The 17,385-nt window shown below is 42.5% G+C and overlaps 1 protein-coding gene across 1 annotated transcript in view; it reads right to left on the bottom strand.

Annotated features, from left to right (window-relative positions):
- The window catches only part of farp2 (FERM, ARH/RhoGEF and pleckstrin domain protein 2), a 39,063-nt gene that overhangs the window by 18,297 nt on the left and 3,381 nt on the right, over nt 1–17,385 (bottom strand). Inside the window, exons 3-17 of the mRNA XM_022759295.1 lie at nt 12,879–12,983; nt 11,610–11,652; nt 11,438–11,516; nt 11,003–11,100; nt 10,641–10,755; nt 8,307–8,454; nt 8,084–8,179; nt 7,755–7,918; nt 7,592–7,660; nt 7,389–7,446; nt 6,952–7,231; nt 1,572–1,756; nt 1,235–1,324; nt 173–306; nt 19–100 (exon numbers count right to left, since the gene is read on the bottom strand). Of these exons, the coding sequence (XP_022615016.1) occupies nt 19–100; nt 173–306; nt 1,235–1,324; nt 1,572–1,756; nt 6,952–7,231; nt 7,389–7,446; nt 7,592–7,660; nt 7,755–7,918; nt 8,084–8,179; nt 8,307–8,454; nt 10,641–10,755; nt 11,003–11,100; nt 11,438–11,516; nt 11,610–11,652; nt 12,879–12,983 (1,746 nt within the window). The remainder of the gene's footprint in view (nt 1–18; nt 101–172; nt 307–1,234; nt 1,325–1,571; nt 1,757–6,951; nt 7,232–7,388; nt 7,447–7,591; nt 7,661–7,754; nt 7,919–8,083; nt 8,180–8,306; nt 8,455–10,640; nt 10,756–11,002; nt 11,101–11,437; nt 11,517–11,609; nt 11,653–12,878; nt 12,984–17,385) is intronic.

Below are 17,385 nucleotides of genomic sequence, written 5' to 3' on the forward strand. Positions count from 1 at the left end.
AAAATAAAAAAAAATCACCTTCAGAGCGCACATGTTCCTCAGCATCACATCGCCAATCCTCTGGTAGTCGCCTTTGACGTGAGCATTGGAGCGTCCCTCCCTGAGGAAGACAGGCCGTCGTTACTCATCTCGTCGTTCTCATCACACACAAAAACATGGAGGCAGCACCTACCAGAGAGCCAGCCTCTGGTCCAACTCCTTGAGGAAGCCTCGGTGGAACTCGTAGATGGGGTCGATGTTGGAGAAGAGGAGGGTCATCAGGCCCTCGGGCATGGCGTTTTCTTTGATCACGGCGCTGCGGAACCACTGCGCGATAATCATACACGTTTTCCTCATTAATAAACTGGTATGCAAACATTGGAGCTGAAACGATTAGTTGATTGATTGATCAGTGAGTTTGTTGAATCGTAAAAAAAGTCATTTTTCCAGCTTCTCCACTGTGAGGATTTGTTGTTTTTCTTTATGATATTTGACAGTAAACTAAATATTTTTAGGTTTTAGGTTGTTGATTGGACCAAACAAGTGACAAATTGATATTATCACAAAGTGATCACTCTTTTCTGATGTCTCAGATTTGAAGTGCCGCAGGGTAAAGCAAGAAATACTTTCACATAATGTCTGGTTTTACATTATTTACAATATAGGTATGAAAATGTAGGAAACTGGATCTTGTATGTATTTGTTTAATGTTAATTTCTATAGTAAACTGAATAAAGTGCACTGAAAAGGGCCTGGTTCTACTACCAAAGTTTATTTTTTCAATGTGTTTTATTTCAGACTTCGATTATTGGTTCTCTTTTAANAACATTGGAGCTGAAACGATTAGTTGATTGATTGATCAGTGAGTTTGTTGAATCGTAAAAAAAGTCATTTTTCCAGCTTCTCCACTGTGAGGATTTGTTGTTTTTCTTTATGATATTTGACAGTAAACTAAATATTTTTAGGTTTTAGGTTGTTGATTGGACCAAACAAGTGACAAATTGATATTATCACAAAGTGATCACTCTTTTCTGATGTCTCAGATTTGAAGTGCCGCAGGGTAAAGCAAGAAATACTTTCACATAATGTCTGGTTTTACATTATTTACAATATAGGTATGAAAATGCTTTTGATTCACACTGTCCCAAAAAAAATCTATAATGTTCTTTAATCTGGGCTTCTGCATTTTCTTCACAATGACCACATTATTTGTGTCTTATAAATCCAATAAAAAGAAAAACCCAGGACAACTCACCACAGTGATGACCTCCAGGTCTTTCAGGTACGTTCGCTCTGTGGTCAGAATCTCTTTGGCAATGAAGTAGGCCTTGTCGGTCGGATATCTCTGAAGCAGAAAAGGTTTTAAAGTTTTAAAAGTGAGTGATGGATGAACATTCATTATGAGAAAACTAAACTACTTTTTCTTTCCCCCTGAGGGAAACTCATTTTCCCTCCATTATATGAACAAAGAAAGTTAGAAAATCCCATCCCATTATAAATTACAAGGCGGGTGTGGTCTGTGATTTCTACTCTTTAAAAAAAAGGGGGTTGTGAGGCGGCGGGGGTGGAAGGGTGGCATGTAAGCAGTGTACCTTCCTCCTGCCCTCCTCCTCCTCCTCTAGCCTGGCATTGCTGCCCACCTCGCTCAGGATGGGGCTTTGCAGGGGAGACGGCGCCTGGCCCGGCAGGCTGAGGGTCGACATCTGGAAGGAGGGCGACAGGCAGAGGGGCCCTTTGGTGTTGAAGGGTGAGAGCTGAGGGCTGTCCACCACTGAATCTGTGGAAGAGGGGAAACAGAAATACAAAAAAATTGTATGAAATCAACTGCCTTGTTGGGAAAGTTAAAAATAAAAAAAGGGTTAACTGACTCAGCCCGAACAACATGATCCTTTTACGATGGGTGGAGTTTAAGTCAACAATCATGCTCTCAACACTTAGCATATCTGCAACGAAGCTTCAATATGTTGCACACAGTCAAATCAAACATACACGACAGTAACCTTCACCTTCCCCTAAACTGCTTTTCCAAAATTATCTCATTTCCTCTCACAGAAAAAACAAAACGAGTGGAACGGTTCATCACACACACTGGCCATTAAATGAAAGTGGAGACGACAGAGCAGACCAGGGCAAGTAATGGCTCCCACATCCCCCCCACCCACCCCCCCCACACCCCCATTGTTTTCAGAGCCCTCCACAAGAAGGACAAATGATTCATTACCGACTTATATGAGCCTGATTCCATTTCAGAGAACTGGCTCTGCTGCTTTTGTTCTGCCTGAGAGCTTTGCTACGCGACAAACCAGCAGACAAAACAAGCAGATGAAGCGCTAGGCTGTGCTCTCCACTGAGTCACAGGTCAGCACAGCTGTTCTTCTAATTCTATCAGAGAGGAAAAAGAAAGACAGAGAGAGAGAGAGAGAGAGAGAAAGAGAGAGCGAGGAAAAAAAAAAAAAAAAAAAAGGAATGGGGAAGGCCGAGAGGGAAAAAAGAAGAAGAAGAAGAAGAAAAAAAAAAAGAAAAGAAAAGTCGGTCCTCGACCCGGAAATAATTGCTCACGCAAAGACTTATCAGGAATGTGGCCTGTCTGGAGGGTAAATAGTTGTTTATAGTCAATGTGAAATAGCCCACAGGGAATGACAGGAGGGGAGAGGAGGGAGGACGTCAGGCTCCACAGCCAGAGGACGGGGGTTTGCTGTGGAATGACTTGGCACAAAGCCCGTCCAAACAGGGAGCACACACACACACACACACACACACACACACACTCAGCTGGAATTAGGTTGAGGAATCTTGTGTATGAGTTAAACCCCCCCCACCCCAACAACATACGAGTCTGTTGCCTCAAATATGAAAGAAAACGAGTGTGTGTGTCGACAATACAGGCTTCATTTTCTGATGTTGTCACACTGAAGAAGACTCCATACTAAAGCAGGATCATAACTCCTCTAGGAGGAGCAGGACTGGCTAAAGTGTGGGGCACTCATGAGTCGACAGAGACAACTTGCAGCATGTTGCTACAGCATGTGACCCCAGATTTTAATGACTTTCATTCAGATTTCAAAAACAGGATAAAACTGCACAATTATACACAATACTTAATAATATAAGTGTATCTTCCTTTTCCAGCACTGCTACGAGTTAGTTTAGTCTGGAGACAGAGGAAGAGGTAAAAATTTGGCCTTTAAAAAGGAAGGTGCACCACCACCACCACCACCTCCACCACCTCCACCACCACCTCCACCACCGGGGCTTCTGTTAAAGCAGTAAAGAATTACATCAGCATTGCTCATATGATTTCAGTCTGCATCTCAAAAAGAATTTTAAGTCTGACATTCATGGTACCCAAAAGTGATTACTTTATTCTTGAGAGGAAAACATACAAAACATTAAGTACAAGTTGTTTATGATTAGTAAATATACAAGTTCAGGATTAAGTGATGATTACTTGATGCCTAAGTGCAGTTAGCTTAGCTGGTTATAAATGTCAGCCCGTTGTGAATTAAGTCTTTAGTTGAGATGTGGGGAGACATGGCAGACAAGAAACCAAAGGCAAAAATGTAAAAAAAAAAAAAAAAAGAAAAGAAAAAAAGCCATCAAGACAAACCCTTCATCACATCTCTATATGGTTTACTGTCACTGACGGTGTGTGAAACTAAATCATCTCCAAGGTGACACAGAAAACAACTGTCCACACTTGTGACTGTAGAGAGATTACAAAAACACTTCTGGAAAATACGTTTCTATATTTTCCTTCTTAGTTTTTTTGTTTTATAAAAGAAAAAATAAAAATGGCTACGTGCCATCCTTCAAAATGACAATGAGAACAGGTGAGTATTTATCAACTGTCTATCGATTGCTAAAGAGGAAAACTCTTAATTTCGATCGCCCCTTTCCTCCCACATACGTGTTTTGCTGGGAAAATCCCAAAGCTATTAAAAAGTAAACAGGAACGTAGACCTGAGATAAAAGCATATTGCATGAAAAGAGTGAAAGTAAGTGCTTTAAGGCACTGCGGTGCAAGTGCTGCTGACAAAACAAAACTCTGTAACGTTGTACAGAAACAAAAAAGAAGCAAACTTCGCAGAGAGTCAAGTGAAATCTCCCCTCAGGCAGATTTAAGTGAGCTCAAACAAAAAGGAAATTAAAAACTGGGACTCGACGAGTCAAGGCTGTTTTGAGGAGGAAATGACATCAGTGAACTAACAAAACGCTGCTGATTAGTTTGATACGAACACAGTATTAGGTTTTCAGGTTTGTACGGCCACAGTGAGATCATCTGAAGTCAGACTCAGACCCGATCTGACACCTCAGACTAATCTGACGCCTGGAGGGTGGTTGATTAAAAAGAAAAGAAAAGAAACTGTGTGCATGCTCGTATATTAGTGACTGACCACATGACTGAAAACAATCGTTCCTTTATCAAAGCTTAAAAATAACATCATAAAAAGAAAAAAAAATCAGCTAATATAAAAAGTGATGAAAAATTCAAAGCTAATGTGCAAAAGATCCCGTTTCCTTCCAATACACAGACAACCCATCGTGTTGGTATCCTGAAGATAGCTCACGCTAAAAACCCTGAAACATGCTAAAAAAAAAAAAAACAAAAAAAAAAAAAAAAGGCCAGAAGAGACAAGGCGACGTCGACCTTTTACAACACACACACACACACACACACACACACACACACACACACACTGCTGGTACTGCAAAAGCCACTAACACCTACTATTGTGAAAGGGTCTCATGGAAGTGATGAAAATTTGATGCTTTGAAATGTTGACAAACGCTACATCTGGACGCTCCACATTCCAACATTAATAATAATAATAATAATAATAATAATAATAATTAGGACGTACTACTGTATCAAACACTATTTTACATGGTTAACTACGGCCTTACATACAGGTAAGATGATACATTCATTTTGTATAGAGTGGTGTTAACAGTGTACTTCACGGCTCATTAGTACACTGCTTACATTCTTCATCTTCACTAAACATGAAGCAAAAATGTTAGTTGGTGAAATACTTTCTTTTTTTCTTTTGTTAAATCCTTCACCTACTTGGTGTGTTGTGGACTAGACGTGATGTGAAAATGCTCCAACTGCTTCAACCAGCAGATGTCAGTGAGGCACACAAGTGCAAATGCACAGTGTGGCTCCATGGCATGTCTTTCTTTTGTTTTGTTTTTTAAAAAAAAACACAGGAGGATCACTGAACCTGGACAAATGTTGGTTTCACTTTTACCCTGAGATTAGAGACATTAATCTAACAATAAAATAGTTATAAGTATTCCTTAAGTACTTTGATTTCCTATTTATTGGTCAAATAAGGTTATAAATCATCGTAAAAACCTCTACATTACTTACAGATTTCCTTTAATTAGCTGTATTTGAGTCTCACTAAATTGAAAGCATAATGCCAGGCCTTCAAATTAAAAAAGGTGGACGCAGAACATTATTTTTCTGACCTCCTGAGTTAAATTGTTACGTACTGAAAATCTAACTAGACATTCCTATGCCAACTTGTTAATTACGGCTTTAAAGGCTGTAAAACGAGTATTTAAGATATAAAGCTTCCAAAAAAAAAAAAAAAAAAAAGAAGCACAAAATGTTTTGTATTTTCTGAAATGTTTGAGAGGGACACGCCCCAAAGGCCTAACCAACATTTGCTCTAAATAGACTGTAGTGCTACAGAAAAAGACAAAGAAAGACGACGTTATTCAAGAATCTCATGAAAATAAGAGGCAAAAACGTGATCAGCCGAGTTTCATGAGAAGACAGGAGTGATATAAAAAAAATAAAATAAAAAGAAAAGCACCACAACCTGACCATGGCAGGGTACCATGGCACAACAGGTCAAATCTCTGATACAAGTAAAAATAACAGTGCTGCTGCAGAAACCCAAAGTACGGAGCAGGAACTAAAAATGAGAGCATGTAGCTGCAGCTGCTGCTTATTATTATTATTAATTACAATGTGGAAAAAGAGTTTTTTCTATACATTGGACAGCCCTGGACCGAGGCCCTCAAGTGCTTCAAGGGCATGTTACATTTTAATATGAGGGGATCCAGAGGTGTCTGCGAGTGCCAGGGCCTGCAGGTTGTGACACTGGAGGAGGAACCCCTCGATACCACCGCTCCCCGTCAGGGGGTTACTGTAAAACAGGTTCTGCTCAGGGGGAAGGATGCTGTCAGAGCCCCAGTCAGAGTCTGAATCTGAGCTGCCGTTCCCAGAGCCCTCAGTGGCTGTGGGCGGGTAGCTGAGCTGCTCGAGCTGCTCTACCAGGTCACTGAACTGCACAGCGGAGCTGCTGTCAGAGCGCACAGAGTACGCTGGGAAGTTGACCATTGAGCTGGCCTCTGACTGGAAGTCAGAGCCTGGCAGGCGAAGGGAGGAGGAGTCGGGGCCTCCGTAACCCGCTGACATGGACTCACCTGCAGAGCTGAGCCCCAGGTTGTCCAGGGAACTGCACTCGGAGCGGTTATTCACCAAGGAGCTGGTCTCAGAATGACCAACAATGCTATCAGGGAAGGGATTGGTATTACCATTCAGATCCTCAATACCCAGACTAAAGATCCTGTTTTTGCTGAGGTCAGATTCCTCCACATCGTGAAACTGGTCTACTTTATCGTCGAGCCCATAAGAGTAGGCCTCGGCCCCCCCACCATAAAAGGATATTTCAGTGGGATCGTCATCTATGAACTCCTCAGTGACATGCAGAGGCGAGTTGGACATGGAGAACATGGGACTCTGTTTCGCACGCAAGAGCTCCGCCTCAAAAGCCTCAGGTGTAAGAACCCCCTTCCTCTTCCCTCCACCCCCTCCCACCGAGCACCCGGGTCCCCGTCTCCCACCAAGCTCATTATCCTCATTGCCATTTTTGGAAGGCTGCGATTGGGAAGTGCCACTCTCTACACACACAAACAAGGGGCTGCAGTGTCCTGCTGCCTGATTGCTAGGGGCACCTTGAAAAGCGAAGTGGGATGGGGAAGCGGCCTTGAGAGGTTCTTCCGTCGGTGGGCTGGGGGGTCTGGTAGCTTGAAGAGGGGACTGAAGCTGCTGCTGCTGCTGCTGCTGCTGATGCTGCTGGGGAGGCGCTGGAGAGTGGCTCAGTGCGGTCAAAGGCTGGGGCTGAGGTTGGAGCTCTGTTCGTGGGAGGACACTAGAGATGTGCGCCGGGTGGAAGGACACTGTAGCGGAAGAAGGGGAGCCTGGGGCCCTGAGACTGTCATTGAATGACAAGCTCTGAAACAATGCAACACAGAAGGGACAAGGAAAGAAACAGTGAGGGGAGAAAAAGAAAAGTGGAAAGTAATAAAAAAAGGAAAGGAGAATTGTATTAGTTTATTCAATAAAGTAAAATATATAGTTTTATTTGTCGCACAAATGCATCAGCACTGACCTGTTTTGGCACATCTGTTGCTAGGGAGCGAGCAGACATTCGTATTTTACTGTTCCTCCTGAACAACAGAGAACCTCATGTCAGTATAAAGATGATAAATGTGGTGTGGAAACATTTCCCAGTCAACGCTCAGGAAGAATTAGAAAGGAAAACAACCTGTCTTTCCGATAAACACAGTATAAACTATAGATGGAAACACACACCTCTGGTATGGCGTTCTCTTTGCACCGTTTTCCCTGACGTACTCCACAAGTTGCTTCTGGGTCCTTCCACTGACAGAAAGAGTTTTGAATTTAGACACTGAATAATGAAACTAAGGAAACCCCCCCCCTCCCCCCGAGCATTAAAGATGGACATGACTAATACCTGTATCTGAAGGACGAGCCTCTAGTGAAGAGGATAGCTTTGGACTTGGGGAGGGGTTGGTCAAACAAACGGAAAAATGAGTGATATTCCACACAGATCTTCCAAAAGATTTTACACTGGTCTCGACTGGCCATCATAAACTCCAGAGTGTCCTGATGGGGCCCCTAAAAAAAAAAAAATAAAAAAAAAATACAAAGATTAAAATGAAACAGAACGAAATTACACAATAAGCTGGTCAGTGGATGTGGAAAGTGAAGCATGCGGATAAAATAAACATCCAACTCCGGCAGAGAGTCTTTTTCCAAACAACACTGATCACTAATACATACATGAACCTCTGGGTGGAGCTTGATCAGGAACCGTTTTCTTTTGAAGCTCAGTTTGCGAATCTTGGACCAGTTGAAGGTATTTATTTTTGTGGTGCCCTGGGAGATGAAATCATATTTAAAAAAAAAAGGAGGAGGAGGAGGAAATACACTTTTAACAAAAACATTTTTTAAAAAAAAAGGACTGAAAGTCACAAAACAGAGCTGGTGTGACGGCAGCAATCACCTGAAAAACCTGAAGGCCCATATGAGCTACAGCCAGATTGATCTTGGTGCCTTCCCGGTCGGCCGCCGGGTGGAAGCGGACGCCGTACATCTCCAGTTTGCGGGCAATCTCCAGGATTTGGAAATCCGACTCAGCTGGAGTCTGACCCCTGAAGCAGAAAATGTAACAGGCCCGTGAAACACTCGTGAGTAACAACACGTCCCTCTTCGTGTTGTTCTCACAGGAAACGGGCGGCTCAGGTGAGGTTTTGAGTTTGACCTCCTGATTCACACCAAAGTTCAGTCTCGGCTAATTAGATCTCCTATGCTCCCGCTGACATGGCTGACCTTATATAAACAGATTAGAAAACTAGACACCGTCCAACATTGGCTCAAGACTCGTTTCCAAAAACAGGAACTTCACTTCTACTACTTTCTACTTTCCAAACGGAGCGACGTGGCTAAATCCTTAAGCCTCCTTTATTTAACCTTACACAGATCCTTTAGGCCAAATGATACAAGGCAATGAAATTACTTATTGTAATTGTGCAGACAACAAATTTACCTCGGTTTGTCACTAACTGACAGAACTGACTTTAAAACATCCTGCACTTATCACTTTTAATATTTGGACCGTCTTTGTGTGTGAAATGAGCCACATGAATAATCGTTACCGTTCTCATAGTTCCTACAGAGTCCTGGATTATCGCTGCTCACATGCTGCTTTTAGTATTTGTCATATACAACTACACTTCCCTTCAAATACAAGTCAATCTAAATGTCCATGTTCATTGACTTAAAGCACAGGAACTACAAGTTGCTGTTGTTTTTAATTAATTAACCCTCCATCAACAGGCTGCTGAGCTTTTACGTTTCCTTGAGCACATTTTGATGATGTACTATGCAATAAAATCAGTCTCGTGTTTCCCCGGCGGCACACGATGCAACTCTCCTTTTGATTAACCGCATGCGATCCGAACAAACTACGATTGTATCATGACTTGTATGTCGAGTAGTGTGACCTTAAATCCCTTATAACTTAGGAGGATTGGAGAGGCATTAACTAAAAACCATGTGATTACAACCAAACAGCATGTTAGGAAGACATATCCGTCCAATCATCACCACATTCTAATTTTGTTCATCCGTTAAGCAGCGAAATCTCCTTAGGGCCCTCCCCTGCCCCACTGGCCTTATGGCTAATAGACCAGCCAGAGCCGGGGATTAGGACAGGGGAACTTGCCGCTTGTGCTTCCACCCTGGCAAACGAGGGAAGGGATTAGCAAAGGTCTTCAGAGCCACCTAATGCACTGGTTTGAAAATAGCCCCTCTATTGGTTGTGGGGATAGCGCTGCGCTAACGAGGCGGCTGGTGGTGGGAAAAGTGCAGCGAGCGGTTTTCTGAGGCTCTAAACTCTGAAATGAGACAAACCCCCTCATTACAGTTGTTTTAGCAAGAAAACACAGTTGTCTCAGTTGACTTGACTAATCACAGTTAACACTAAACATTTGTGTTTAAAGCTGACATGATGTATCACTGCTTACAAATTCCCCAAAATCATGATTCATGCAATATGCTTTTTTGCGAGACATAATTTTGGACTTGAGACGATCCAAGAGGTTGGAAGCAGCAGTGTGTGTGTGTGTGTGTGTGTGTGTGGATCCGAAAATGAGGTTTCATTCAACATCTTGCTGAAAAAATTCTCAGTATATTCTGGTATGTTCCAAACCTTCGAAACCACATACGAAGGCTGTGTGAGTCGATATCCAACATCTACTGAGTGAGCTGTTGTTGCCGTGAGACTGAAGAGGTGAAGACGTGCGTTTTGTATTTACCAAAAAAACCAAACACCCACTGCTTGTGCTTCTCACTAGTGTTGCGTTTCCTTTTGCGGCACTGCGATTATGCTGTGATCATTTGCGTTTGCATGACATTGTCGCAGCAGGAAGTAACCGCACTAAACCACGATAATGTGGCCCTACGTGGGGCCGAGGTCAGACCGTGACCGTCCTGATCTGTGTGCACGTCACGGTGAACTGAGTGAGTCAGTTACAGTACTCTTGTTCCTCTATCAAAGTGGTGCTTGTAGTACTTTCTGTTCTACTTCTCAAAGTCATCTTAAAACTATACTTTCACTTCAGTACTCTCACTTTTTTAGTATTGTACTTTGCTGTATTTCAAGTGGCATGCTAACAGTTTGAATCAGCTGGAAGAGGCGCCGGACTTTGTTCCTTGGGGAAGGGAAAGACTGATTTGACAGAAACTGGTCTACAAGGTGATTTACATTGTTTAGCATCATTCTGTTGAGCCAAACATGAGAAACAAACGTAGTGCAGATAAAGACGGAGCGACTTACAGGTGCCTGCAGTGGAGCTCCATGATCCTCTCTTGCACCTTGTCTTGATAAGGCAACAGCTTGTTCACCCTCAGGTAGTCCCTGTCCGCTACGTCGTCGTAGTCGCCGATCTCCGCTGTGGTGGATGGAGGAGGAAAGGTGACGTCAGTTTTGTACATCAACGTAAATGTCTATCAAGAGAGGTCACTGGTTTGTGCAGTGGAGCTGGAGGATGAGGTGTGTAAAACTAAGCTGCCTGGTCCCAAACCACTTCAGCGTTACTACAGCTGTTTCACACTTCTGCAATGCAGTCATTGCAGAAAGAGAAATTGTCTTGATTTGGTATTAATATAAAACATAATACAAAAACAGCTCAGACATACACTGGACAAGGTGAGAGGCCAGCAGGGCTCCGGTATTTTCCGTGCAGATCAACCTGCTCTCCATCAGATCTCTCTTCATCTGCAGGGAGAATAAGTACCTAAAGAAAACACACAGAGGATTAGAGTCCAACTGTTTGTGTTCATGAGAAGTAAATAAGCACGAACAAAGTTTATTATGGATTCATTATCTCTGGGAAATAGATACAAGCACTGACGGATGAATAAATGGATTTCTCACCGACTGACACTAAGCATTAAAACTACACAAAACATTCAAAAACATTTTTGGGAGGACAAATACTGTTACGCCCTGAAAATCATAATCGTGAGCTTCTGAAAAGTAAAAAAAAAAACAAAAAACAGTTGCGTTTCTAAAGCTCCTCTACACAGGCACGAGATAAATGTAATATCCAGTAGGAAATTACAGTCACTGACCTCGTGTACTCCTCCTGCAGCTGACCCGGGTCTGGGGGGAAGAATTTCACTGACAGTCTAAATAAGGTATTTGGTGGTCCTGAAAAACAAACAAACATGAAAACGCATCATCAGCACACCTGCACATTTTCATTTAACGTGGAACTTGGAGATAATATTTGAGCTCACTCACTTCTGACTTGTCTCACAACAGGTTTTGTGGGTTCCAGCCAAACCTAAAAAGAGAAAGAAATAGCATCGTCTGCACAATGTTTTGAGAAACCTTTTTACAGAATTTAACGAGGTGGTGAAGGACAGAGGTTTTTACATCGAGTCGGTGTCTGGATGATAGTAAGAGTCATGTGGAAAATAATGCGGGTCAAACCTCACTCACTCTAAGAAGAAGTCTGCTCTGTTACATCTGGGCCTGATCGAGGGAGCAATGTGCTAAATCCAGACGGATAAATTGAGAAATTGGTATCAGCTGATATTTATCCAAATTCTTCTCTCAGCTTGTAGTTACACATGCGAGTGTGTTAGGGCATCAAAATAAACTCAGGAAAAGTGAAGCTACTCATCCACCTTGGGAGTAAAAACAATGACAGCCCAAAATGAGCAGTGGATTAATTGATTTGTCGAGTTTTAACCAATAATTTAAATACCAAACGTGATGGTTCCAGCTTCTCATTTGTGACGATTTGTTGCTTTTTACTTTAAAAAACAAACAAACACTGAATATCTTTGGGTTAAAAAAAACTAAATGGGTGTCAAATTAACTGCAATTTGCCCCGCCAACATTTTAAAAACTCTTAGACACTGAATTTCTCCACAACTGAGAAATTAAAAAGGATTGTTTTGGTATTTTTGTTTGAAAAATGACTCAAACAATTAACTGATTTCAAAACAGCTGTCATCATTTCAGCTCTAATATGTTGCCTATTGGGATTTTCTTTTAAAATTGCAAGTGGAATTAACTTTGAAATAGTTAATGTTTATTTCATTTAGCTCTTACTAACACCGGCTCCGTTGTCTTTGAAGATGATATGTGTTTCATATCTCTTCTCTGTTGCTTTTACAAAAAAAAAAAAAAACTTCTGGGTGGTCTTGAATTACATTTATGTTTCTGGAAGAATAAAACAATGGAAAGTCTGACGTTTGTATATGGACACTTGTGCCAGACGAGTTAAAAATATTCCCAGATTATATACCGCTCAAGTCCAGTGAAAACAACACTACTTCCACGTGTGCGCTGTCAGAAGCTAAAGAAGAGGAATGACTTCAAAAGGTGATCTTGACCCGGACTCAAGTCTTGCTGTCGGCAAGCCGTGACCTTTGACCTTTAAAATCTTGTCTACCTTCGCTGGTCAATACTTAAGTGACTTGTATAATCAGCTTTCGTGTCAGTTCCTGGATATTCACTTCAAACGGGAAACAAAACGCATACAGTTGTCGGTTTACGTACCCAGTTCATCTGCATGTTCTGAAACTCGAGGCCAAAGTAATCACTCTCTATGAGGTTGCCTCTGTGGAAAACCTCAGAGAGGAGAGCCTGTCCAAGAGCTTTTGGCTGGAAGGAAAAACAACAAGAGAGGAAGGAATCATTATTTTCATCACCGTGTCAACACAAAGATCTCAAAAGACCAGCGACGATGCATCTCACGATCTCGGCGGTGTGAGAAATTGCGTTACAGCTGACAAAAACAACACGGGTGATTAACAGAGATCACTATCAAACACAGATTTTCACTCGGACCGGAGGTGAGGAAGGCGAGGCCGTGCTTGTGTTTCGGAGTGAGCGCCGAGCAAACACGGTCAGTCTGTGCGGTGCAGTAAATATTTGGCATCTGTAAATGATCCACTTCATTGTGCGTTTTACGGCCGCCTATGTTCCATCCGTCGATTCGAAACGGTTTCCTTGGGTAAATAAATAAACTGCAAGAAATGCATCCTACTGTACACTCACTGTCGCTGAGCAGAGTGCAGCAAAGTCACAAGCAGGAAATCTGCCGAAGTTTACCTTCTCAACGCTCTGGGGTTTGTTTTCACTAAATGAAGAACTAATTACTATGCACTAAGAACACACTGCACTTGAGGTTTGGAATCCTAGCCTGTGACTTTTTGAGAAAATTATAGCCCAAAACATCTGGTTGTAATGTAAAATAGTATTTTTAAAAGGCTTATAAAAAAGGAACTGCTAAAGTAAAGCATTACAACTCAAAGAGCGCCCGGCGATTTACTGTAGTTAAGTCTTTTCATTACTGTGATACAATCATATGTTCTGCATTCACAAAATCTATAAATTGCAGGTGAAACCTCCTGACACAACATCCATAAATTAAGGAATCTGTTGTAAAATGCCCCCTTTTTTTTTTTCCCTGCACATTTACAGCGTCCGATTACAGCTGATCTCAGCCAGAGCAGAAAAAAAACCAAAAAGAAACTGGTGTGTTAAAATACTTTGTCTGGGTTGTCTTTGAGTGCAGGCCAAACATACTATTCAGACAGCATCAGTAAGTATTCAAAATGCATCGGGGGCCAAATGTAAGGAACAGTTTGAGGGATTCTGTCTCGGTTTGACTCGTTCAGTGAAAAACCGATTCAACAAAGAGCGGATATAAATCATACACTAATCTGTAAGCAGACAGAACCGATGTAAACAAAGTCCTCTCAGCGAAAACCAAATCTTCCCCGTCAAATAAAAGACAACATGTCCAAACAAGTTTCCCCTGTAAGGTTCACACTGTTTCGGTTGTGATTCAGTGTTAATTGAGGGTAAACAGCTTTTAAGATTCAAGATACACTGCAACATAAAATAGATATAATCAACCTGATCAGTACTAAACCATGAGATTTACATTATATGTGAGTATATATATAAAAAAAAAGTTATTTTACCAAGATGTGAAAAATTATAACCCAGAATTAGGTCGATTGGAACTGATGGCAGATTAGAATAAACTGTTAAGTGATTTCTTTTTCACCAGTCAACACACAGCAAACTGCTGTGTGTTGACTGGTGTGTGCTTTCAGAAGCTCCTCCTTTGTGTCAGTCATTAACCCTCTGCAGGAATGCATGAAACTGCACTCACAGCACTCCGGTTCTCGAGGGAGAGTAAAAGCCTCCTCTGGGACATTCAGCTTTATCGTCAGGAGTCTGAGAGAGGGAGGGATGGACAGAGATCTAATTGCTCCCAGAGCACGAGTTACACCACTGCCGATCTGCCTCACCTCCTCCTGCGTGAATACACAAAATGCACCCAGTATAATTTCTACATGGAGTTTCTCAACAATGCACACCTGTGCAGGTAATTTCCCTTCAAATAACTTCCTTTTACTGCTGGGGGTTATCTGTGTGTGCAATCAGTTACTGCATACAACACAGAGGGCACAGTCTTTATACCACCCTCATAAAATGTTTGGCATCTCTTCATTCAAGAACAGTCATTAAAAGTGACAACAGGGCAAAAAGAAAGCCATGTGACGACGGACGAGAGCAAAACTTGAATCAAGAGCAACAAAATGACGGAGCAGGCGTAGACGATGATCTGCCAAGTGCTCGCTTTCCTCACAGCGGTGTTGAGAGAACCATGGGTATAATATCAATAATACTAACACTGTGACTACAGCTGCACGATATGCAAAATAAATAAATAAATAAGTTAACTACAATAATCCTATTGTGATTATTTTGGCAGATATTAGGATTGAGATACACGATTTCAGTTGGACTTGAAGTGGTCGCACAAAACAAGCAACTTAAGGATGGTACCTTGGACTTCATGATGAACCATTTTCACAATTCTTACATTTTATAGGCTAAAAGATTATTCACTGAAAAAAAAAACAAAAAAGACTGATGAACTGATATTGGAAATAACTGTTTATAGCAGCTTCACATGTTGCATTACAGAAAAGTGTGTTCCAGCAAAGTGAAATGTGAAGCCATGTCATTTCTCTATTTTCTTGAGGTGGTGTAAATATCTTTTAGTTCTTCAAAAAAATATTGTGAAATTACTACTGGATAAAAAAAAAACAAAACAAAAAAACAATTCAGCTATTTTATTTGCTCAACACCCCCCCAGCTCGTCTACAACCATGACTTATCTGAATCTGCCATGCAAAATAAAAGTGTCGCGAATCAGCGCGGGCTTCCGCTTAAAATAAAGCCTGTGATGTGACAGCGAGATCACGGTCAGTGTGTTCACACCCGACTTTGCGGTGCGTGGAGCACGGTCTCATTTCTGAGCTCCAACGTTAAGGCAGGTCAGTGGGTCACCCAATCAAGCTCCGAAAGCAGCAGGGATTATGACAAACAGATGTTTCTGTGGGAGGCAAATCTTCCCCTGTGTTGGGGGGGGGGGGGCATATGAGTACTGAGTTTGAAAAGCAGCCAGCAATGTGGGAGGACTGCTCTTCTCATGCACAGAGAATGAATAAGAAAACAGACAAAAAAGAAAAAGAAAAACCCACAGGTGTAACCCAGATATCATCCAGCCTCATTCAAAGTCTGGGCTTGGGTGTACCTTGCATGACAGGTTAAGCACGGTTTTTATCACACAGCAGTTGAAACTCCCCAGCCTCCAGTGAATGGCAGTGAGCTCTAGAAGAACCTCCTCCTGACAGCAGGGGTGTGTTGGGGCTTGCATTTGGCACAGTGGGATGTACATTGTTTAGGCTTTGCCACCGGGAGCTTTTTCCTCCTGCTGACATACATTTACAAAAGCTCTGCACACCAGCGGGCCACTTTCACAGGTCTGTGAGGAGACGTTTCAAAGTTCAACAGGTTCTTTGAAGGAATTATTATCTAAATGGCAACTTTCATTTAAATAATTGCTGCTGATTTCTTCTCACCAATCCGGCTTTTGGGACACACCTGTGGGCAAGTTGTTCAGATAAACACTACTCAGTGTGTAATCAGGATCAGGTTTTTCAGTGCACCTTCTGCTCAAGTCACCTGCGTAACCCAGATACTTCGCAGCCTCAGCGCGGCTTTCAAAACACTAGAAAATAAAAACTTGAGAGAGGTGGGACCCCAGCGAGTGACGGACGGTCATTCCCAGCGGTAAAACAGGAGAGATTCGTGATGTGCAGAGCGAGGGGCTGTTTGAGATGTTAAACAAGTCCTTCCATTCACAGCCATTAGATTGTTTAGCTACTTCAGCTCACAGTGGGACAGTGTGAGTGCTTTGTACGGACGAGAGCCGAGTGCTCAGCTGTAGTGGTTGTAATGAAGAGCCCGAGAGTGCTCCTTTTTTGAGCATACACATCAAACACACGCGCAAGTTCTGCTCTGTCCGTGACAAACATAATCAAACTGAACCAGTCTACCACTGCTTAATCTCAAGTTCTTGCAAGGTGCTCAGGACGACATTAAAAAAAACGACTTTTAAAAAACAAACTGCGTCTTGCTTTTCACACTGTTTACACCTCACCGACGTCCATCCATGTAAGAACAGGTGAAAAGTAAACGCATCTGGTTCTGACAAAGATCTAAATGTGATTTTATGCAACAGGCCGCTGCTTGAAATTCCTCGGCCAAACTTTGAACAGGGCTTCACTCCTGAGTGTGTCCCTTCCCCCACCTCCCCGGCTCAAACTTTGTACTGCCCTGACTGCTCCCTCTGAACTGCTCTTTCAACACCAGCGGCTGCCCCTATGTCTCCCCCAAACCCACTTGGTTGTCAGCCTTGCTATTTATGTGCTTGTTTGCTAACACTAAAGCAAAGCCGGCCCCGGATTCCCTCCCACCAATAACCCCCCCCCCCTCCAACTGTACTGCAATTTCACACAGCTAGGTCCCCACATACCACCCTCAGCCTTTTTTGCGAGTTTCGAGCTGGAAGTTAAGGCCAGCGAAGGGATTGGCTGCGCCGGATAAAAGAAGCCTGTGTTTCCCTGCGCTCCTGGCCCTGCCTCCCTGTCCAGAAACCACAAGGCTGAGCTTTCTCCTGTGCTGGCTGTGGGAGGGG

This window comes from Seriola dumerili, unplaced genomic scaffold, assembly GCF_002260705.1.
Source record: "Seriola dumerili isolate Sdu_G_001 unplaced genomic scaffold, Sdu_1.0 BDQW01000321.1, whole genome shotgun sequence".
NCBI classification, from domain to species: Eukaryota; Metazoa; Chordata; class Actinopteri; order Carangiformes; family Carangidae; genus Seriola; species Seriola dumerili.